The sequence below is a fragment of the Biomphalaria glabrata genome, chromosome 3 (genome assembly GCF_947242115.1).
Source record: "Biomphalaria glabrata chromosome 3, xgBioGlab47.1, whole genome shotgun sequence".
In the NCBI taxonomy this organism is placed as follows: Eukaryota; Metazoa; Mollusca; class Gastropoda; family Planorbidae; genus Biomphalaria; species Biomphalaria glabrata.
This window is the reverse complement of record NC_074713.1, coordinates 34754766-34778450: the sequence shown is the minus strand read 5'-3', so window position 1 is coordinate 34778450 and position 23685 is coordinate 34754766. Positions and strand designations below refer to the sequence as shown.

General features: G+C 34.3%; 2 protein-coding genes across 6 annotated transcripts in view; one reads left to right on the top strand and one right to left on the bottom strand.

Moving 5' to 3' along the window:
* Positions 1-5: 5 nt before the first annotated feature.
* LOC106057021 (DDB1- and CUL4-associated factor 4-like) lies at positions 6-8339 on the top strand. Of its 5 annotated transcripts, none has more exons than XM_013214038.2 (8): positions 6-71; positions 668-878; positions 2119-2470; positions 3197-3536; positions 4013-4195; positions 6081-6245; positions 6624-6738; positions 6896-8339. In XM_013214038.2, the coding sequence occupies exons 1-8, from the start codon at positions 66-68 to the stop codon at positions 7081-7083; spliced, it is 1560 nt and encodes a 519-aa protein (XP_013069492.2). In that variant the 5' UTR covers positions 6-65; the 3' UTR covers positions 7084-8339. The 5 variants fall into 5 exon arrangements, with proteins under 5 accessions (XP_013069492.2, XP_013069493.2, XP_013069495.2 ...); XM_013214039.2 differs by having other exon boundaries at positions 6-127; XM_013214041.2 differs by lacking the exon at positions 6-71 and adding an exon at positions 253-479.
* A 618-nt stretch (positions 8340-8957) lies between these two features.
* LOC106057012 (usherin-like) overlaps positions 8958-23685 on the bottom strand; it is a 77747-nt gene continuing 63019 nt past the window's right edge. The window contains exons 61-78 of the mRNA XM_056024697.1: positions 23474-23669; positions 22734-22841; positions 22541-22647; positions 21849-22034; positions 21474-21587; positions 20445-20825; positions 17723-19635; positions 17186-17352; positions 16693-16992; positions 16269-16474; positions 15572-15667; positions 14906-15153; positions 13617-13837; positions 13187-13366; positions 12849-12938; positions 12414-12664; positions 12132-12296; positions 8958-10641 (exon numbers count right to left, since the gene is read on the bottom strand). Of these exons, the coding sequence (XP_055880672.1) occupies positions 10555-10641; positions 12132-12296; positions 12414-12664; positions 12849-12938; positions 13187-13366; positions 13617-13837; positions 14906-15153; positions 15572-15667; positions 16269-16474; positions 16693-16992; positions 17186-17352; positions 17723-19635; positions 20445-20825; positions 21474-21587; positions 21849-22034; positions 22541-22647; positions 22734-22841; positions 23474-23669 (5016 nt within the window). The 3' untranslated portion in view covers positions 8958-10554. The remainder of the gene's footprint in view (positions 10642-12131; positions 12297-12413; positions 12665-12848; positions 12939-13186; positions 13367-13616; positions 13838-14905; positions 15154-15571; positions 15668-16268; positions 16475-16692; positions 16993-17185; positions 17353-17722; positions 19636-20444; positions 20826-21473; positions 21588-21848; positions 22035-22540; positions 22648-22733; positions 22842-23473; positions 23670-23685) is intronic.

Genomic DNA, 23685 nt, shown 5'->3' with positions numbered 1-23685 from the left:
AAATCCGAAACAGTCTCACATAACCATATAACCTAGTCTTAGTCTGTACTTGTAGCAGTCATTTGATGAAAGTATCGAGTCTAGAAATAGAGTAGATCATAGATGATCTAGATTATCTAATAATAAGGTCTTAAGGGTCATAATAAATTTAAATAATCTAGATCTATTAGAGTCTACTAGACTCTACGTCTGTCCCTAGACTCACAGTGCTGTAGAGTCAGAGTGTTTTGTACTAGTTGTACTTTTAGCGTAGTCACGCAGTGAGTTAGTAATAGTAGTACTCACTGTAACTCACTGACTCAGTACCGTGATTCAGTGACAGTCACAGTCAGTGTCACCACTCGGTGTGTCTGACAGTAAAGAGTAGATTATTTAGATCTAGGACCTATCTAGTACTACTATATTTAACTATAGACTATATATAGTGACTACAATCTAGTTACTAGTATTTTAATATATAATATAGGGCATACTCATAGGTGGGTAGTATAGGGACAATAGGGTTATAGTTATAAATTATTATACATTATAAATTAGTTACAACTAGGTCTACAAATTATCTAGATTCAATCTAGATCTAGGGTTATAATTTGTTTGTAATTATTTACTATGTCTATAAAGTATAATACTATAATGTATGTCATGGTAAACTTTGTTTTTGTTTTAGGTCATGAATAGACAATACCAATCTCGACGTAGTCAACAAAGCTCATCCAGATGTTCTCTGCAAGGTACAAGCAGAGACAGCTCTTGTCCAAGCAAAAGGAAAATTAAAAAGAGAAACAATAATAAATATACTTCTAATAATGGTAATAGAGCAGACCATCAGAACAATATTGAAGAGAATCACTTTGACACATCCTCTCTTGATGAGACAGGTGAATTCAGTCTTAAGCATTATACTTCCTCTAGTTCTTGCTCCATGGAATTACGTTTTTCTGGCCTGAAAGTTGACGACCTGTTGGAAACTCTTATAAAATGTTGCTTCAGGGTGATAGGAAACAGCATAGCCTGTGGGCTACTGTTATTAGATTTTACATTTCTTTTTAAAGTTTGTTGACTTCCTTTACTTCTTCCTTCATGACTTCTATCTATGTTTTTTCAATTTGGTTTACTTTTTAATTTTAAGCAGAAGATCATTAGCAGTAAGAATGCTGATTGAAGTCAGTAGTTTAAAAATAAAGTTCTCCTAAATCTTTCCATCGGCTCAATCATTTCTCTAGAAGGTTGCTTGCTGTCAACAACTCTTTGGGCACACTGTTTGCATTTTGAATTTGGAGGAGACTTACCCACAGGCAAAAAGAGTGAAGAAAGTCTTTTTGAGCTGATGGGCAGCTAAAATCTTTGTGTCAATCACTGAATGAAAGATCAATTTTTGTTTTTTGGACATAAAAATCTTTGCTATGGGTAAAGATAGTCAGCAATGTAAAAAATGATCCAGCACACCTTTGAATTTGAGCCATCAAAATTTTGACCTGTAGCATTCTGTCATTATCACTAATAGTTAAGTAAATTAGAATTGGCTACATATTTACTGCTCAAGTGTGGCTAAAACAAGCTTAAAAATTATGGACAGTTCTACTGTGTGATCATAGATAAGTGCCTTCTAAGTGGGAGTAAAGAAGCAAACTTAAAATGGAAATGTGTAACTTAGGCCTCTTTGTAGTTCAACAAAATCTTCTTTAAAATTCTCTATTTTTATAGTTTTGAAACAGTGTTGAAAACCTCAAGAACTTTAAGTAATTCTTGTATATTTGATTCTGATAGAAACTGATTTAATAACTCGTTGACTTTTGAAAAATTATTCAGTAGAGTATGAAAAAAGGGAAGAAACTCTACAAAGAAGTAATTACAAAGAAAATATTTATTTTTAAGAAATGGACTTTTTAAAAAGTTTTTGTTTTGTAAAACTTATATCACTTATATATAGATCTGTTTCAGATGCGTTTGGCTTCTGATATTTTTATCACATACATATTGATCTGTTTCAAACATGATTGGCTTCTGATATTTGTATCGCTTATAAATAGATTTGCTTCTGATAATAAAAAAATATGTATCCAATGCACATTGTTCAGTTATAAATGTGATTCTTACTATTTTATTTTATTCTACCAGGTCAAGTGGAATCAGACATTCCTGGTTACTACTACGACAAGGAGAAAAAAACCTACTTCAAAATTCTCCCAAATACAATGAGCTGTGTGTCATCCTTTGTTACAAAGGAAACAATCAGAAAACAAGAAGTAGAGAAACAGCGTCTATTAGATCTGAAGAAAGTTGAAGCAGGCTCACTGCCTAAAACACAGCAACAGAAGAAAAATGAAGCTTTGAACCTCCTGAGTGTTTTGAAAAGTGTGCAGTGTGGCCTGTTCACTTGTGAGAACCTCATGACCTACACAGCTAGACAGATGTGTTGTGTACTAAAGCAGGATGAGGAATGGCCTATATCTTGCCCTACTCAGCTACAGTGAGTCTTAGAGATTTAGACTGAGATTTAAACCTATTTACTTGCAAACTCTAGGAAGGGAAACTCCAAAATTATGTCCACAGAGTGATTCAGGAAAATAAATAATATTGAGTTATTAGGTTATATTATTTTCTCGAACAAATAAGGTTTGGTATTGGGAGTAGGACAAAATGAATAAAAATTTTAAACACATTTTTCAGATGAGATATTTGATACCAAGATTTTCTTTAGTTTTTTATTTCACTACATTTCTCCAAACAAGTAAACCCTATGTTTTTGCTGTGCTACATGTTGCTTTTAGATTAGCTAATTTTTTGCATATTTTATAGCCATTATCTAAATAACATTTTACCTAATGACTGATTACCTGTAGAAGTCTACCTGTTGCATACACATATATTGTTGCCTCTCATTTTGAGGTACATGTTTTCATTAAATTTTCACTAGGTGGATGATTTGTAAGTGATTATTACAAAAATGTTTTTTTTAATATATTGTCTCTCTAATGTACGCTCACCTAGTGATAGCATTGATGCAATTTTTAATTGTCTGAATTGATATTAAATGATGTTAAAAAACTCAGTATTAAAATAATAATAATAATAATTTCAAAATTAATGTGTTAAAATTATGTTGGAAAAGTCACATAAACATCCCTTTGATAATATTTGCATCATAAAAGTTGTGGTATGGAACATTGGTTAATTCATTTTTTTATTATTTCAGTTTAACATTAGATGAAATACAGAAGATGGAAGTAACAACCAGCAGAGATAAATTGATCTGTGTGTCATCTGTCAAGTCTTGTCTAGGTCAGTGCATACAACTTTTGGCTGTGGGAGAGGGGAGATCACTCACAAGAAAGGATAAGAAACTCACTTACATAACTATCAAGCCCCCGGACATAGTGCTTGGGCCTGTGTACAAAAAAATCAGCAGCCTGTGTTTGGCCCCCACACAGAGTTTGAGTGGAATGACCACAGTGATGTATACCACAGTCTGCCCTATAGGCTACATGCCCAGTATGATCTACATGTGTAATCTTGATTCCCCTACAACAGATACAGTAAGTTCAACATGGGACATTTGCTTTGCTACTTTAAGCTCAGTTAGTCAGGTGCTGTAGAATTTACTCATTTCTGTTGTCAACAAAGATGTTATATGGCCAGAGCAATATCCTGAAGAGCATGTGGGTTCAGATTTTTATTTGGGTTTAAGCTCATTATATGGTATGCAAAGATCAGGAGACTCAAACAAATCCTTCCTTTAAAGACAGCACCAGACAGCGAAAAGATAATAGATGTGATAAAATATGCAGATTGAAACTGGGTCTGTCTGTAAGGACTATATCTTACAGGGTATACAGTTGTCTGAGTGTGTTTTGTATATATGCTTTAAATATCCCAACAAGCTATTGTGATGTACCCAAGTTGAACCATTCTTCCTGCCATTTCCTAGGACTAGAAATGTTTGCAAGATTCAAAGTAAATAAATATAAAAAATAAGACATATATAACATGAACTTGTCATTTTTTTTTACAGATGACTATATTTGAATTAAACCTTGGGTTCAAGACTGTTTGGTCAGCTGCTTGGGACAGCCAGAGGTCAAGGTTCAGTGTTGGCTCAGAACAAAAGTGTCATTTGATAGATGCTGCCACACGAAGAAGGTGGACCTACAACACATGTAACAGTGACCCATTGTCTCAGACATTTTCTCCTAATGTAAGTTGTTCTTGCTTGCTAGAGTACAAGAGAATGCAGTGTTATTAAATATATCAGCATGAACAAATCTAGCTTGTTGTCACGATCTTGATATCAGCTCTTGATGGCTTTACGTCTAGGGTGATTCTTACTGATGTAATTTAACTGATAAAACACACACATCACAGATGACTATGGATTAAAGACCACAATATTCAATAATGATATAAATCATGATCTCTGGACACAAATTTGCATATGAAAAATAAATATTTAATTAACAACTATAGTTACATATAATACTCATGTGATTCTAGAATTAAAAGTTAATAATCACATAGACATTGATGCTTGGCTGTAGGTCACGATGAACTTTCCATTTCTCTTGACTCATTTCTCTTGTCTCTCTCTCTCTCTCTCTCTAGTCTCTGCACGAATCCTGGAACCCAACGTTACAGTCCGCTCAATACTAGAGTGATATCCCCTTGCGTAGCAGGCAAAGATACACCATATATAGATCTACCGTCTCTGACCGTCAGAATGTCACTAAGACTGTCACCGACTCAGACAGTCGCCAAGACTGTCACTCTAAATAGACAAATAATCAAGAATATCGCTAACAACTAGCTAAAGCGCCATTCTATTTATTCATAATCAATTAACATCTAATACTAGATATATAACTAATAAAAACCATTTCTTCTTACCCTGGTCCTTAAGAATTAGTTCCTACATGTTGTCTCTGGCAAACAACTCACACATCTTGGAGCCAAGATCGCGAGCCAACCTCGGCGACTTGCTCCCAATGTCTGTATGTGTCGTTCACCAGAAAACGCCTAGCACACGACACACGCCCCTGCTAACACTACATGGCGCTGTGTCCCGACTGCCCCAAACTCTTCTCTATATAGGCTGAGTATCTAGCCTACACCTAAACTAACATTACTAATGTCTGTCCCGACCCACATATCAGTCTCTCTACCAGACAAACACCTAACTGACATTGTCCTAACCTTTGTCTGGTCTCTGTCAAGTCTATCGGTGAGCTTTGATAACAACTATTAAACTAATTAATAACCCTTACACAACACTGTGACACTTGTCAAAGTTTGTATACAACTTGTAGAAAGAATTGTTTTTGTTCTTGCACTGGCTAAAAAAATATACCGAGTTTGAATGCCATTTTCACAATTATCTAAATCTATACATTAAAACCTCAATAAAAGAAAATTGGTATTCATAGGGTCCTGGATCTAATATTACAAGGTATTTTTTTTGGTCTTTGTTAATTATTAATTTGGGTTTCATTAATTAATACAACTCCATCAAGATGTTTATAAATTTTAATTTAATATAAATTCTGCTCATGACCATTGATTAATATTTTCAAAGAACTTCAATCACTGCTCAAACTTTGATTATTTTCACATTTACTTGTCACCTTTCCACTAAAGCCAGACCAACTGACTACATAGCTTCCAGTCAGCTGATCAAACATCACAACAGTGTTCACTTCATTTGTTTCCTCTCATATGTAACTGAGGGACAGAAATTTCATGACTGACTTATAAGGTGGGCTCCAATTTGAATCCTGATGAAGACAGAATTATTTGATTAGAGTTGTGTTGGCTGAGCTCCCAAAGGCAGTTTGGAAAGCTGCTCCTTAATATCCCCTCCATCACAAGAGATTGAAGCAAGGGCACTAAGCATATTAAAAGAGCATGGGAGCCTCAATGTACAATAATGATGATTGATCATGATTCATAATAAGGAATAAAGAAAATAATTTTCTTTGTGTGTTGACAGAGAATAAAAACATTTTTGGAAAATGATCAAATGTTTTCTTTTGTTGACAGAGAATAAAAACATTTTTGGAAAATGATCAAATGTTTTCTTTTTGTTTCAGTCTTGCAATATACTTTATAATGGCACTAGATCTGGGTTAATTCTGGTTCATGATGCCAGATGTCAAGGTCAGATCAAAGCACAGATGAAACAACATCATGGTGTTGGCTGCCTCAAACTACTTCAGAATGACAATCATATTTTGGCCAGTGACTTTTCTGGCACAGTAAGTTTTACGTTTTATTATGCATCCTTTATTGCATTTTAAGTTTGCATTATACAATGCTCAGTATTAAGTTGATATTTATGAATGTATTCCTGTCTGACTTGTTTTGATTCCTGTCTCTTTGACTTCTTCCTTAGCTCTTCGTCTGTCTCCTTATCACTTTGTCACCTCTTACAGTTTTACTGTAAGTGATGTCATCTTTCAAAATTAACTGGCAATGACACTTCTGTGGTATACTCTTTTCCCCACAGTATGTGTTTAAGCAGTAGAAAATTTGAACAGATTTATTTCTAGTTGATTTACCAAACCAAACAATTAAGTAGTTATCCTTATGATTATCTAATTGTTTCATTGATAAACCCAAATCTGTCTTTATAGATCTGTCTGTGGGACCTGAGAAAACAGAAAGTATTGATGAAGTACAAAGGATTAGTCAATTCTCATTACCAGCTGCCATTCCATGTGGATGAAACAGAGACCTTGCTGTGTAGCTGTGAGTAAACATGAACTTATACACTGTTACAGTTATTTTAAGAATTGTTAGGTATGTGAGACTGTATTTTGTTGAAACTTTAAATAAAATTGGAACAGCATATTTCTAATCATAAACTAGAAGTACAATGTCAATGATTTATATTTTGTGTTTTCAGCTGGTTCTGACAGTTATACAAAGCTCTGGGACATTAAGAGTGGAGAGTTATTGAAAAGTTTTCCACCTCCTTACCCTGCATCCATTGACAGCTTTCCTGTCAGCATTTATTCACAACATTGGGGAAAAGTACCTGGCAATGCTGGCCTGATTGTGGCTTTAAAAAACAAATTTGTGACCTACACCTAGTATAGTAGAGTCACTATTGCGGAGCAGGCATGTTTGCCAAACAGCTCGTCGAAATTAGTTAAAATCTACTTTATTTTAAAATTTTCTGCTAAACTACTGTAACGGTAAAATGCGCACGGTCCATTTCTCTACATTTTCAATATAAGGGTTTTCCTTTCACAGAAGAAAATTAATTTTGACTCCAGGTTAAAGTTGACAGGTGTGGAATCGTCCATTATTTTTCACGTACCAGGAGAACAGCATAGGTCAAGGCTTAAGGCTTTTTAAAAATGATGACACATCACCTGCATGATACACCTCTTTTTCGGTTTATATATGGATGTGGAAAAACTTCATTTCATAGCTATCTACCCGGAATTCAATTTTTAAAAAATTAGGAGGTGTTTATCCAGTTTTTACCTTTTTAAAGATAGTCACAATTGTGGAACACTATAAATGTTATTTATTTGACCTGCGCATTTACTATCATTTAGCTTAATATTTACATAGTGATTTAGATCGGAATATGATTTTGTTATAGTATACATAAATTTAAAAACATTTAGAGAATAATATTACATATAATATATAATTTATGATTACCATACGTCTAGCAAAAAGAAGACAAATCATAATACCATATATATATATATATATATATAATATTAATATAACAAAAAAGAATAGTGGAAAAAAAAACTTGTAAGGAAAATCAGGGTAGTGTGACGTCAATTACTATTAAAAAAGATGCAAAGAATCTAAAAGTGACAATGTGTTGTCTTAAGCTTTAATAAAATAAAATTAATGTAAAGGATAAGGAGTTCAAGTATTAGACTTATAAATATATGCTTTATATAGGCTGTGTTCCGCAATTGTGACTTCTTAAAAAATCCTGTTCCGTAATTGTGACTGACCATATCTCAGTCGATTTGAACGTAAAATTTAAATATCTGTTGAAAAACTAAACAATGCGTCTATTTTTATCGGAAAATGGATGGGCAATGCCTAGATACTTTTAGTTTTTTCATTACGGAGCAAAAAATTGAAAACTAAAAGTAGCTGCTAACTGTTCCACAATAGTGACTCTACTCTAGTGCTCTTAATGTTTTGTGGCATACACCTAGAGAATTGTTTAGGATGATTGCCAAGGGGGACAGCCAGCAGCATAAGGATGTGTCATTTAGAGTAGATTTTGTGGCTTGTCAGGTGTGATTTCATTTTGTGAATCTTTTAGACATTCATGTGCACCAAACTCCATTAAATATTCTTACTGAAAATATTGTTTTGTTGAATTTGTAAGGCAAGTAATTGAAGTAACATTTATACATGATTTTAATAGGATTTTCTTATTAATCAAAACTGGTCTGGTAAATTAAATGATAACAAAAAATCTTCCAACTTAATATTATCTTAGGCTGTTCATAAGTCCTTTAAACAACTCATGGATTATGGTCAAATGGTTTGTAAAGACCAGAACTAATATTTGTCCACAATGAAATCAATTCCTACAATTGGCTCACATTTTCTTCATAGTCTAAAGAAAATGGTAAAAGAATGGAAGTTGGTTAGAAGACAAGTAAAAAAAAAAAATTGATTCATTTATTTCAAGCTAAGATTTTTTACTCACAAGTATGGCTGGATAGCTAACATGAGAGAACATCCATCCCACTAATAACAGTATTGTGGGTTTGATTCCTCATATTTTGATTCCTCATATTGTGTTTCCTCTCTTTAGTTGTCAATGACAAAGGAAACGTCCATGTTAAGTTGACTATTTGATTGGACTATAAAGTACACATTTTTTTTATTTCTTCTTTTTGTTACCACAATCTATTTTCCATCCATTCCATGTTTCAAAACATAAAGCAAATGAAAAACACACAAAACAATAAGACTTAAGTGATCCTCTTAATTGTTATATTGTAAAAGTTAAGTACAAAATAAAATTCATTGTGATCAAGTTGGTCCAAAATAAATCAACTAATTTACATAAAAGGACAAAATATTGCACAATATAAATAATGGACAGAATAAATATTTTTTTTTTACATTACACTGTGAGACAAAACAAAAATTGTGTACTTCATCACCCTGTTATTAAATGAACTACAAAATATTGCTAACACTATTGAGACAAGGTAATATATTCCAGATTTTTAAAACAAGCTATTCAGGGATACATTTGATCTCATCTAAGCCTTAATGTGGTTAGCTGGTTTAATTATAGAATTGAGGGGAAATAAAATCATACGTATTTGATTCAGGGGTGTCTCTTTGTAAAGAAAAGAATTCTGCAACTAATAATTGTCTTGACCCATTGCGTCCCAAGATAATTTTATGATGCATTTTTTAATTAATATGTTCTTATTTGTACACAATCCTAGAGAAAAAAGTTAAAATTACAAAGACTTAAGTCTTTAACTTTTACATTAAAATGAAACTCAGCTGCAAAGTCAAGTAAAAGAAATGTAAAAAAAAATTAGGTATTAGTATCAATAAAATGAAATTTAAACAAGAGTACAAAGACAGTTTGTGTGGAGACACAAACTCAAAATCGGCCCAAAGTGGTCCACCCAGGCAGGTTTCAATATTTTTCAGAAAGAACATCAGAATGCAATTTTATCAAAGACAAATGACAGAGAAGAATAGAGAAAGAAGGTTGGCAGATCTTGTGTGGTGCCCCAGCGGTCCACAGACCAAAGGATAGCTGAATGTGAAGTTAGATGGGAATCTGGCCTAACTAAAAATGATTTATAATGAATAATTGCTCTTATTGTTTTGTAAAGGGACAAACTCTTATTCCTCAAGAAAAAACATTTTCGTAAAAAAAATATTTTTTTTTTAATTCCTTCATTTCGGAGTTGCATCACTGCAGTTCATGCGATAATATGAAAAACTACTTATTAATTGTTGTTTTTAAATTATGCCCAACTTATATGCATACTAAACAGATTATTTCTTTTAAAAAAGTTAAATTTTGTTAAAATTAGATTTTTCGCTTTCAGAAAAGAAAAAAGTAGCCATTGCATTAGAACATTGAATGGTCTAAAATATTATGAAGTGGGATTTTCACTATCTTTTCTAGTTTAAGAGATCTAAGCGGGACATTCCACACAAAACTAATAGCGTCTTTTCCCTTTTCGGGGGCCACCAAAAATTAATTAGTAAAGATGAAATATTGGTATAAATTTACTGGCCTATCAAAAAAAGTAAAATAAATTAACAGTAGAAAATGTAGCAATCAATTCAACATTAGTGGTAGATTTGAAAAATACCTCCATAGTCACACAGAGACAGAAATACTTGAGCCTCATCTCAAGGATAGACACAAACAGATGACAATGACTAGAGAGTGACTTTTAAATCACTATTTATGCCTTTGATTCACAATCACATTTTTTTGTTTCAACACATCAGTTGTCCACTACATTTATGAACATATCTGTTGGGTCAACAAGTTCAACACATGAAAAGAATTTGTTTTGAGGTTATTTATAGATGAGTATCAGTAAAGACTGTCTGTTCCTTTGTGTAACTGTAGGTATGCCCACTGCTACTGCTGCTATCAAGGTCATCAAACTGGAAAAAAAAAAAAAAAAAAAAAAAGACTTGAGATATTACAAACCAAATTCATCCCTGTTTAGGTTCTAAGGTCTTGCACACTTATACATTATTGAGAGAAGTGTTACAAAACAACAATTGAAAATAAAATCTATTATTTAGATCTATGGCTTCAACCCATTAGCTACTGTTATAATTCTATTTACTGCCAGGGTGTAGTGCTGTTTGCTCCAAACTCCTTTAGGGTCACTGGCTTCTGAATTTTCCTCAGGGTTGACTCTCTAAGCTTATGTTTGAGTATAGCTGCAAGGCAGCAAAGGTTTGAATTGATTTTTCCTTCTCCTACGTGGGTCTAACGAGCTCCTATTGCTCAAAGTTTATTGGTTTAGGTGACAAATACTCGCTTTCACTACTTCTCCTGTCAGTGAAAACAATTTTGCAGTACTGAATATCTGAGCCACATGTGAAGGAAAGGATTGGTACTGGTTGTCAGTGGCTATTTGAGACGCATGCTATTAGGAAGTATTTTATAGGTAGTGGAGTGCTTATATTCTATTCATTACCACTTCCAGCAATGACAATCTTGCAGAACCACTATTTTTATTTTTATAATACAAAAAAGACAATGTCTAGTTTCAAAAAGATTATATATTTATTACTTTTAGCACAAAAGATATAAGAATTTCTATTTCTTGGGTAGACCTTATATATACTGCATTATCTTCACTTTCATGTTTTTTTTTTATTTGCACAAAAAAAACAAAAACAAAAAAACTTCAAAAGCTTTTCTTATACAAAAATAACTTTTCATCACATGAGTTGTCTACCTTACACACAGTATTCTATCACATGAATAGTCTACCTTAAAAGCAGAATTCTATGACATGAATAGTCTACCTTAAACACAGCATTCTATCACATGAATAGTCTATCCTAAATACAGCATTCTATCACATGAGTTGTCTACCTTAAACACAGCATTTTATCACATGAATAGTCTACCCTAAATACAGATTTCTATCACATGAGTAGTCTACCTTAAACACAGCATTCTATCACATGAATAGTCAATAAACACAGCATTCTATCACAAAAATAACTTTCTATTACTTGAGTAATCTACCCTAAACACAGCATTCTATCACAATAGTAACTTTCTATCACATGAGTAGTCTACCCTAAACACAGCATTCTATCATAAAAGTTGTTGGATTAATAAAAATAACACAATGCACATATTGCACATGATAAAAAGACATTCTAATAAATGCAAAGAGAACAATAACATTCTAATAAATGCAAAGAGAACAATAACATTCTAATAAATGCAAATGGAACAATAACTTTGAGATAAATAAAATTCACAAGACTGGTTCTAATAAATACAAGTATTTTCCTAGCATTTGACCCATTTCACAACAAAATTTAACTTTTGGTGTTTCTTTAAATTTAAACCCATATTCCCATCACTTGAAAACAAAACAAAATAAGGACACAAAAAAACTTACCAAACCACTGTCATAAGGCTTCATGTCATCACTATCAGAATCAAAATATTTGGTATGAGCTCTGCTGAATCTACTTGGTGACATTCTCTCATTAACAAAGGCAGGGTTCACTAAACCTATCCCAGGACCTTGATACAAATGTTTGCGACGTCTTGGAGATAAGCCCTTGTTTTGGAGATGTAGAAAAAAAAAAAATAAGGATTACATTTCACATTCACAAAATGCTAAAAAAAAAATAATTAACAAAACAGGAAAATGAACATCTTCAGAATCATAACTTACATCTATGATACTGCCATCAGCTGCATCAATGACATAAAGTCCCCGAGGTAAAGTTCTATCATTATTATGGTGTAAGGGCATCCTCTCTCTGATGTAAGGTTTGTTGGAGCCATTGCAACGAATGCACAAAGCCAACACTATAAAAAGAACCAGCAGGGCCAGGATACACATCAGAACAATGAACCAAATCTCCTGGTACACAGGTGTTGAGGAAGACTTTTCTGCAGCAACTGGTGCTAAAGTTGTTGTGCCTACAAATATTTGTATGTCAGTGTGAACAAATCAAATATATCATAAAGAACCATCATATATTTAAAGTCCATTACATCTTCAGTCACACAAGTCTGTCACAAAGTAAATATCACAGACAGAAACAGACTCTTACAGCAGATGTTATTAGCAAACTATTTTCATAGCAAAGAAAGAAAAACTGACCAATGTTATCAACAGCACTAGGATCAAACACAATGACAGGTGATTCAGCTTGGCCAGTGGAGGTAATAGCTTGAACAATGAAACTGATGGCTACAAACAAAAATTAAACAAATTCATATTTACTTAACACGTAGATCTAGATATTTGTTATTACATATGGTAGAGTTATGTCAATTACCTTTAATCACAAATAACATTTCAAACACATTCAACAAAAATATCATCAACTATTGCACAACACAAAATCTAGGTTTCTAAATCTCTAAGGACTATGATTGAAAAGTTAGAATTTGTTCTTTGTCTCAAATGTATTTACATAGCTGCTACAACAAAAATACCTTGACTTTTTGTCTTCCTCTCCACGCCCCCTTCAAAAGCAACACCTCGAAACACAACAATACCATCAGCCAGTAGGAGAAACTCTCTCAGCTGACCATTCAAATCAAAAGAATTTTCCCAGTTTACTTTTGCCATAGTTCCATTTTTGTAAAGCTTGATGGAGCCAAGGTAGATTGGAACTGTTTGGACAAAACAGATATTTAGTTTCAATATGCAGTTTAATTTGTGCGAGTTAGTCCTCTTTTCTTCACTGAATTCATTTGATGAATTTTACAAGAAGTTTTTTATTAAAAATGTAGATTTGAATAACAGAGTAATTGCGTGAATACTATGCCGGTCCTTTATAAGTTGTCTAAGGTCAAAATGAATGAGATGCAAGTCATTTTTAACATATTGGTTTACATTACCAGTTTCTGTCTATTTACTCACTTGAAGGTTTGGTTTCTGCACTGACCCATGTATTAAAGTCTGTTCCACCTTTATCATTAAAGCACTGAACTTGAAAGCTGTAGGCTGTGTAAGGTTCAAGGTTGCCAACAGTGAAACTCAAGTTGAGGCCAGAGTAGGTCAGACTGATGTCACCAAGAATACAGGTTTGATTAAACGGCTGGACAGTTGGTGGACAAGTCTTTCTCTGATACACTTCATACCTGACATCAACAAAGATATAGTTAACTAGACAGGAAATGAGATGTGCTGATTAAAGTCCTTTTTTTTCGTCTATATGATAAATCATTAAATCATTTTGTTATTTTTATTTAGTTTTTAATTATAACCTCCTTTAAGAAAAAGTAAACAATCAAATACAATGATTTAAGGTATTAATTTGATTATCTGCCAGTAGCTAAAATACTTTTCAGAATAATAGTAATAATAATAATAATTTTATTTATAGATCGGTGTTAACAAACACAATGTAGGCTCAAGGCGCTATGATAATATTACAAACATAAACACGAGAGTTAAAATGACAAACTAATCTAAAAAAAATTAAATAGGTAGGTCTTAATGTTCTTCTTGAAATTAGTGTAGCATGTTGTCTGTCTGAGATCAATGGGGAGTGAGTTCCAAACCTTTGGTTTGTGCACTGAAAAAGCCCACAGACTGTAGCTTTTGAGGGAGAAACGTGGCACTACTAGAAGCGTTGAGTCCATTGAGCACAAGGCTCTCTGAAGGACATATAGAGTGATCAGTTCGCTAAGGTACAAGGGCATTTCTTTATTATAGATACACTGATGACAAAGTTTGGCCAACTTGTAGTCGATTCTTGCTTTCACAGAATAAACTATTTTTATATAGATATTTAGATAAGATGTTTAAATAGCATGTTTTTCACATGTAGGACATAATCATCTTCTTTTTTTGTAGTAACATCTGTATTTTATAAGATAATATAATTACTATGACATAAATACTCAAGTTTGCAAGTCCAGGGTGAAAGCCTTTGTCAGGTCCAGATCAAGATCTAGTCTTCATTTTGCCCTTTTCTTTTATTAAGCAAAATTGCATTCTCCTGCTGCCATTATCAATATAACATTTATGTATCCATGACCTTGATATATAAAGGTGGATGGGGGGGGGGATATGCTATTATCAGAAACTTTGTATTCTTTATACTCTAGGAAATTTTTTAAAGTTCATATGTACCCCCAAACACTGACTTGAAACAAAATGTAAAAGTCTTGCTTAAGTGTTATTAAAGAATGTATACTAGTTACCTCTGTATGACACCATTAGGGTTCAAAGGTGGAGCCCATTCAAGTGTGATAGAATCATTGGTTGTTGCAGTTATTCTGATAGAAGCAAGTCCAGTTGGCTTAGCACTGTCAGTTTTCACCAGCACACCAGTGCTAGTGGCACAGCCAGCGGATGTACAGAGCTGAGACTTCAAGTTGTACAGTGTGTAGGGAGAAAGTGGAGGAGACAGTCCAACAGTGAGCACAGCAGACAATGGTGAGGCTGACAGCTAAATGGAAACAGCATCAAATGGACTTTTACAAACAAGATAACATTATGTAAATAATTTAACTGAAAAGAATCACAACTTAATACAAAAGACTAAAAATGATTGATTTGCCTATTTGTGTAACCCATGGGTAGATCTTGTAATAGAAGTAAGCATTTTAGTGGAGCATTATGATTAACTGTAAAGCTACAGATCCTAGTTTTAAGTCCAGATGTAAAAAAGATTTGTACTAAAGATATGGAACTGGAAATGTACATATTATCTTCCATTGGATGACTGGCTGGTCATGTGCTCTAGACTGCCACTATACATCACCATCCTGCAGGAGGTTTGAACTAGAATGTAATAATCTTCAATTCTGCAGGAACATGCAAAATATATGAAGCAAAATAAACATATCATTGAAAGTCCTACTTACCACTGTATCATTCACCAGCACTCTGTAGAACTTGATGATCCCATTGCTGACTGTTGGTTGTGGGACAGTCACTGTGATTGTTGTAGATGTTGTGGACTACACAGAGCAAACAAACACAATGGGCATGTCACTGTTTTAGCAAATTAACCATTCTGTAAACTTTGACTATGTTCACTTTTACTATGTTGCTATTAATTTAATGAAATTCTTATTGTGTGACCAATAGTTCTGTAGTTGGCAGCGCACAACTTTTAAGCCTTTAAGAGTAGAAAAGCCTATCAATGCAAGCAAATAAAACTCTGATAATAGTGCATAGCTAAATAAAGCACTCAGATTTATTTCTACATTCATCAAACTAATGCAAACAGAATGAATACAAGCTCACTTAACAGCCAAGTCACTTTTTCATCTATGTGAGAGAGAATTCTCAAAAATCAAATTGAAAGACTTTTTCTCTTCAGCATCTCATAAAAGTAATATACATTAAATGTTTGGAAAAGGTATGTGTCTAAAAATGTTACAAAAATTACATAATCTGTTTTCTACCTTTTCAAATGAAAAATAAAATTGACTAATGGGTTACTGAGCTTGTAAGAGTCACATTGAACTTAGCACCATTTACCATACCATACTGATTGACACACTAAATGTTAAAATAATTATAAGAAGGACAAACTAATTAATTTCATAAACTTACATTGACAACTGGAGGTAACACTCCCTGGGGTGATGCTTCTTTAGTGGTTACACTTGCCCATAGACTTCCGGTTTTGCCAACAGAGTTGGTTGCTATCACCATGTATTGGTACTGAGTATATGGTTTGAGTTCACTAGATGTGTCAGTCAAAGTTCTGCTGCTACCATTGAAAACATTGACTGGTTCTGTGTAGCTAGCTTCCACAACTGAACAAGAAACAAAAGAGTTATTGAATTTTTTTAAACTAAAAATTTTGGATGAATAAATCTAATTTAATTAGCATTCACTGACATCCTTAATAGGATCTTTAATTTTGTAATGAACACAAAAACAAAAAATGTACCACTATGTTAATTACTACTAAGGGTTCTTACTGCTGATAAAGTAATGAAATAGATTGTAAGATATGTATTTAGATATATACCATTTAATACACTTCTTCTCCTCAACTCATAACCAACAATAATTCCATTAGGTTTCACAGGACCTTCCCATGATATCTGAATGCCTGCATGTGCTCCCAGCTCATCTGCTAATGCCAGCAGTGTTGGTTGAGGCTGACCTTCTGGCAAAGCTTCTAAGGTCATGGCCACAGATGACTGACTGATCTGACAGCCTCTGTTAGTGCATGCCTCAACACTGAAAGTATACTGTGTGTAATACTGCAGACCAGAAACTGTGTAAGTCAACTGTGTAGCTGGGCCAGTGTAGACTTTAGTATTGCCTATAAACAAGATATAATCAATAGTACTTTGTATTACATGATCATTTAATATAATCATGTAATTTTATTAATATAATCATGTAATTTTACCCAAAAATAACAAATATAATTTATTTTAGCCAAGAATATTGTGTATTTCAAAAAGTACAAACTAAATTTGTTGCGCTGAAGACACAATTTTAATTCACCTTACCTTGGTACACTGTATAGTTGACAATTGCACCATTGGGTGAGGTGGGTGGGGTCCAGTCCACTTTGATTGATGTGGAAGAAACTGAAGTGACTATGGGTGCTGCTAGACCAGAGGGTGAAGCAGAATAGGTCACAGCTCTAGCAGCATCACTTTCTATGGAACCCTTTCTTTAAACAAAAGCATAGACAATATTAGAATGCAAAAGTCCAAAAAGTCCACATAGCATTTGATGCCAAGTTTTCTCAGATATTAGAAGCATATAATTAAGTTTCATCAGAGATTAAGAGGCAGATAATGTAAATGTCCCCTGTTTCTTTAGCATATCAGCCCACCTAAAATACATTTACTTTCCTATTAGAAAGAAGTCATCTAAATAGTCCACATTGAAAATATCCTTCAACTCTTCAAAGACTTAGGTCCCTCAGTTTGACAAAATGCTCTACTCATTATGATCCTTGATTCATTGAAAGAAGAAAAAAGAAAAGGAATTTTTAAAGATGTAATGAAAATATTTCAAACTGAAAGAAAGTATCTTACCTGTTTTCTGCAATGATAGTGTAGGAGTATTCTTGTCCTGGTTCTAAGCTGTAATCTATTTTTGTCATTACCATACCATCACTAATATAGATCAGTCGACTGTCTCTTCTGATGTAATAAGAGGTTATTATCCCATTTGGGTTGGAGGGAGCTGACCACGTGATCTCAATTGAGTTTGAGCTCAGAACTCTAAGAAGAGGTGGAGACAGACCAGTGGGAGATGCATCTTCTGTTCTACCAGTTACATCCCCTGACTCTGTACAGCCCCCATTAGTGCAAGCTGTTAATCTAAAGACATGCTGCTCATAAGGTTTGAGATACAAGATGGTGAAAGACTCTTCCAGTCCAGAGTAAATAAAAGAGCCATCCATCTTCAGCTTGTACTGGATGATTTCTCCATTACTGATCAGAGGTTTAGTCCAGGTAACTCTGAGCACTGTAGAGTTAACTGACTGTACTGTAGGGGAAGGCACTAAGAAAGGTGATGTTTCTAGAGTTCTTAGAGTGGCTGGTAAGCTTGTGGTGCAACCACCACCTGTGCATGCCGTCAGCTTGTAAGAGTACACTGTGTAGGGGAGCAAACCAGAGTCTAAAAACTGTCGCCCAGCATCAGAAGAAAAGGAGAGTGGCAGACTAGTGTTTCTTTGAATCTGATAGCTTTGCAGGACCCCATTCATCTGAGTTGGTGCTGACCAGGTGACATTCAAAGTTCCTATCTCATTGCTCACATACTGGAGAGTTGGTGGCTGAACACCTACTGGTGGAGCTTGTGATGTAGTTACAGACTGCCATGGGGAAGATGTACACCCTAAAGAATTGCATGCACGTATACTGTACTGATAGCTGGAATATGGCTGAAGGTTTGTATCTGTAAACTCAAACTGGTCACCTGAAGTGTTGGTTGTCCTATACACAACTTGGGGATCACTGGTGGTTTGTCTTTTAGACCTGGACACTATCGCCCCACAACTAAGAACTGGTGTATGAATGCTGTAGTTCTGAGGAATGTAATTCAAATAATTGCCTGAATCTATTAGGTGATACATAGGCAGATAATGGCAAGCTTCATAAGACAGTTCCATAACATGATGGATTGAAAACAGACTCTGTGGTTCTTCATTCTCCTCCAATAGTAAAGTTTGTCTACGTTTCCTGCTCAGAGAGTTGGAGACCCTCAGAACCTCAAAAGCTGTGATGACCCCATTGGGATTGACAGGAGGTTTCCATAACAATTGAACATTTCTAGATGTCACATTTCCAAGCACAGGGCTTGGCTGAGCAGATGGAGCAATTTCTGCTGTCCAGAAAGACTGCAACTGTCCACTTGTACAACCCATTTTTGTGCAAGCCTCGAGTTTGACAAAATATTTGCTTGCTGGCAACAATCTTCTGTACTCAAACTGTTGACCCAGTCCAGTGTAGAGGGCAATGTTTGACCCATTTTCATAGATCCTGTACATAGTGATTATTCCGTTTGGTTTAGTGGGTGCATCCCAAGTCAGTATGACAGATAAACCTGTGTTGACTTTCTCAACATTAAAGTTACCAAGTCCTGAGGGGTATCCTTCTCTGGTAGTAAAACTGACTCCTGGAGACATAACACTCCCAGCTATGTTCATAGCCTCCATATACAGAATGTAGCTAGTGTAAGCCTCCAAGTTGCTTACTGTGGTTGACGTTACATTTCCCCCAACACTCAACAAAGAGGGGGATGTGCCAGTGGATATCTGATAGTAGATCCTGTACTCCTGAATGATTCCATTGGGATTTAGGGGAAGTGCCCAGGAAAGAGTGACACCATAAGAACTGACAGACAGTATGATAGGACTGGACAAGTTTGTTGGTGCAGCCTGCAAAGTTTGTATTGAGCTCCAGTTACTTGATATTGATCCTTTAGAGTTTTCTGCCAGAACCTATCCAGAAAAGAAAAACTGTGTCAAGCTTTACAGTCTTTTGTTTCATTGACTACATATATAAATACTACTATTAGTATAAAAATTACAAAGTATTATGCTTAAATTATTCTACCATATCTCAATGTTAAATGTATACATGAACACACACACACACAAATTATAATATATAAAAGAAATATCTATTCAAAATACTTTTTCCCTTTCAAATACTGAAAATCTGTATTTTTTAAAAATTACTTAACCAAGATAAAATGTGACCAGAATAAGTTCCTTTACCCATTATATTAGATTCTTAGTTGCACTGGAGCCATCAGTGTCTCGGAATTCCAAGACAAATTTCTTTTTCAATGTGCTTACAGGCCCAGTGGGCCTAGGGAAAACCATAGCTGGTAATTCTAAAGCCTAAGGGTCTCCATTTCTTATTTTTCCCATGAGGTAAATCCTGAAGCCTTTCACCTGCCAGTCATGTGGTATGTGCTCTAGAATGTTGTCTAGATCCAGGTTCAAACCCTGCCTACTACCATCTCCCGCTATGCTGTGGGAGATTTAGGCTTTAATAATCTTCCATTCTTAAGGGACAAACTACATCCTAGGCCAAACTTCCTGAAGGTATGACAGGGGGGAGACTTCAAACTCAGGGCCATCATGATAACGTCTGAAACAAAAACCTAATGGCCAGAAACTACAATGTATTCAGAAATGCCAATACATTTCCCAAGAACAAAGCTAACTAATTTACTTTTTGTGATTCAAACAAGTGCTCTGAGAAGCCATGTTTATTAATTAAAGAATAGAGTCAGCCTTACCCTGTATTCATAAAACTGAAATGGTTTAATATCCTGCCCAGAATGTAGGAACTGAGAAACATTTCCTTGGACTTGATTCACAAGTATTTCCGTATTAGCATCACCAGCTTTTCTTTGAAATATTCTATAAACTAAAATATTTCCATTAGGTGTGGAGGGGGGCACCCACTGGATAAGAACTGCATTAGAGGCCACAGCCTGTAGCCTAGGATTGGCCATCCCTAGAGGCATGTCTTCCATTGTTTGGACAAGAACACCACTGCTAGTGCCACAGCCATTCAATACATTCATAAGACAAGCCTGTAGTCTCACTTCATACTTTGTATAGGGCAGTAAAGGGGAGATCACTATAGATGTGTCCAGACCAACACCTCTTTCAACCTAAAAAAAATATTTCATACATATATACAAATATGTTATACAAGATAATGAAGTAGATTTACAACAGAAATGCTCAATTTGTAACTATATTGTACATTATAGGTACAGATTATAGATGGTTACAACAATGTATATAGCTTCTGCATGGTGTAAGTCAAGAATTTAACAACTGTATGATTGACAGCAACTCTGTATTAAGAAGTATAATGTAAGAGTGTTCAAAAGAAGAAAAAGACATTGACAATGTGCTAGACAAAAGACAAGTTGCTGTCAAATTCTGATCGTTTCAAATAATGAATAGAAAACAAGCTGTAAGCTATCAAGTAAACATCAGTTGTTCTGTCTTTAATTACTCAACATCATTAGGCTTTAACACTCAGATAATATACATTTGTAACAAGATTTGTTGCAGGAACAAATAATATGGATATATTCTTCAAGGCAGATTATTAAGGAAGTGTGCATTTATTTCATGTGGCTACCAAAACTCAGTCATGATCCCATATTGAGGCACATTTGATGCAGGCATGCTACTGTCTGACCATATTTAATGTAAGTTCTAGATATCTATTCTTACTTTGCAATAAAACAATCTATTGTATCTTATTACCTAGAATGTTCATCCAACGTAAATTAGAAAAAACTTACTTCAGTCTCCAAGCCAATATTCAATAGAACTTTGTAATTATCAATGTCCCCTTGGTCAGAAGTAATAGGTAACCACTTGACTTGAATGGATGTAGAGCTCAGTACTGTCACATTCTGTCATGACATGACAGTGGAAAATTCAATACTAATATAATGACTCTACTCTAGAGAAACTTAGCTAATACATAATGAAAAAAACAATCAAATAACTGCAGCAACTTAATTAATTTCTACATTATAAATATAATCATACTGATTTCTAATTATCACAAAATTTAAGTTAAACCTTGTTGATCCCTGTGTTCAAATGTTACTTATTTTCTAATGTTCAATGAATGACTGTATATATGACTATATATTCTGAATAGGTCTTACTTGTGGAACAGGTATATTTAGTGGAGATCTCCAGGGCATGACAATGTCTCTAGGGATGCTGCTAGTACTTCCAGCTCCATTGCTAACATCTAACTGATAAGTGTAGGTTTGTCCAGGAGTTAAGTTTGTAAGCCGAGACATTGTATCAGATCCAAAATAGACAACTGTTACCGGCTGTGGTCTAGTCTAGAGTAGTAAATATTCAACAAGAAATAAATACTTTAAAAAACATAAAGATACTTCTTACACTTCAGAACATATGTGTGATGATGGTCAATGAATTGTTTTGTTTTGACTGTGAATTCATCAATGGAAAGCACTGGCATTGTTTACTGTCAGAATGAATCTAGAAGCAAATGCATGCAGTAGTTGGAGTGACACTGAGTGAATAAAAATAAGAGAAGAGGGGACATGGGGAATAGAGACACACATTTGTTGCCATGGTGTTGAGGAAACAATGTGTTTGTTTATCTTTGGTATTCAATATGCTGGAAGAAACTAGCTTGTTTTTGTTTTTTTTTAACTTACTATAGAAATAGTATGTAATGTGTAGATAGATATCATCAAGGGTGTTTACTTTAGTTAACTTTAATTCCTCAATTACTTATAGCACTGAAAGGTATTAATTGGCTTTGGCACAGTTATCAAATACTAGCTGCCAGTAATGTATAGAATATTGTTTCATTACAAACCTGAGTGATTCTGTATCCTAGGAGAATTCCATTCAAGGAGACTGGAGCATGCCAGTAAAGTTCAAGAACAGATGGACTGATGACAATGATTCTTGGAGGAGATAAGCCTTTGGAGACCAATTGGAGAAATATAATGAGTAACATGGCAGAAGTTAGCTTTATAGTCAATACTTGCTTACTAATATGAACTTACCTTCTGGTAAATCTTCTGTTGTTTTGACTGTTACATTGGGACTTGTGGCACATCCAATAATGGTACAGACTCTCATTTCTAATGTATAACTTGTATATGGCTTTAATCCTGAAAAAAAAAAATTTCATTTATTAGGGGGGATGACCCAATTTTTTTATCCAAATCCATGAATATTTAATACTAGTAATTTAAATTTCATTTTCTAATATAAAATAAAAATGTAAAATGTACATATTTCTACAAGTCTATCCTATTTCCTAATGTATTAATTTATGGCTCTTAAAAAAAAGCTTTTGTTTTTACAACAAATAGTTCAATATTATTTTGAGTCTTTATTTGCATCAAATTATGAACCATCAGACTAATCTGTCGCCCAACAAGAAAATCAAAATGCCTAAAACAAAATCTTACAACATTCTAGAGAAAGGGAAATTTTAAAGCAGTTAAAAGCACTGCCAAATAAAGGTTGAACATATCATTACAAATAACTACATTGATGGTAAATTCCTACTAAAATAATGTCCTGTAGGATGTTAAGGAAAAAGTTATAGCTATCACTCAACACCAAATATTATGTTGAGGGCCTGGTAAGTTTAGAGAGAGACCAATTCAATGGTAAGTTAAGCAAAGTTAAAACATTAGTAAGTTTAGCAAAGTTAAAACCTTAGTATCTAACAATTATTCTACACAGTATAGACTCCAGCATCTTTAATACCAAAATAGACTACACTATGTTGCACCTGTGAAGGTGAACTCCTCTGGCAACGTAGAGTTGTAAGACATCTGTGTGCCCACTATGTAGACAGTATAAAGTGTAATAAGTCCATTGGGAGAGCCAGGGGGCTGGGCTCGAGTTACAATCTGTGTAGAGTTGACTACAGTCACATAGGGAGCAACTAAGTTCTCTGGAATAGCCTGTGCTGTAGCAACAGTCATCTAACAGGTGAAATGA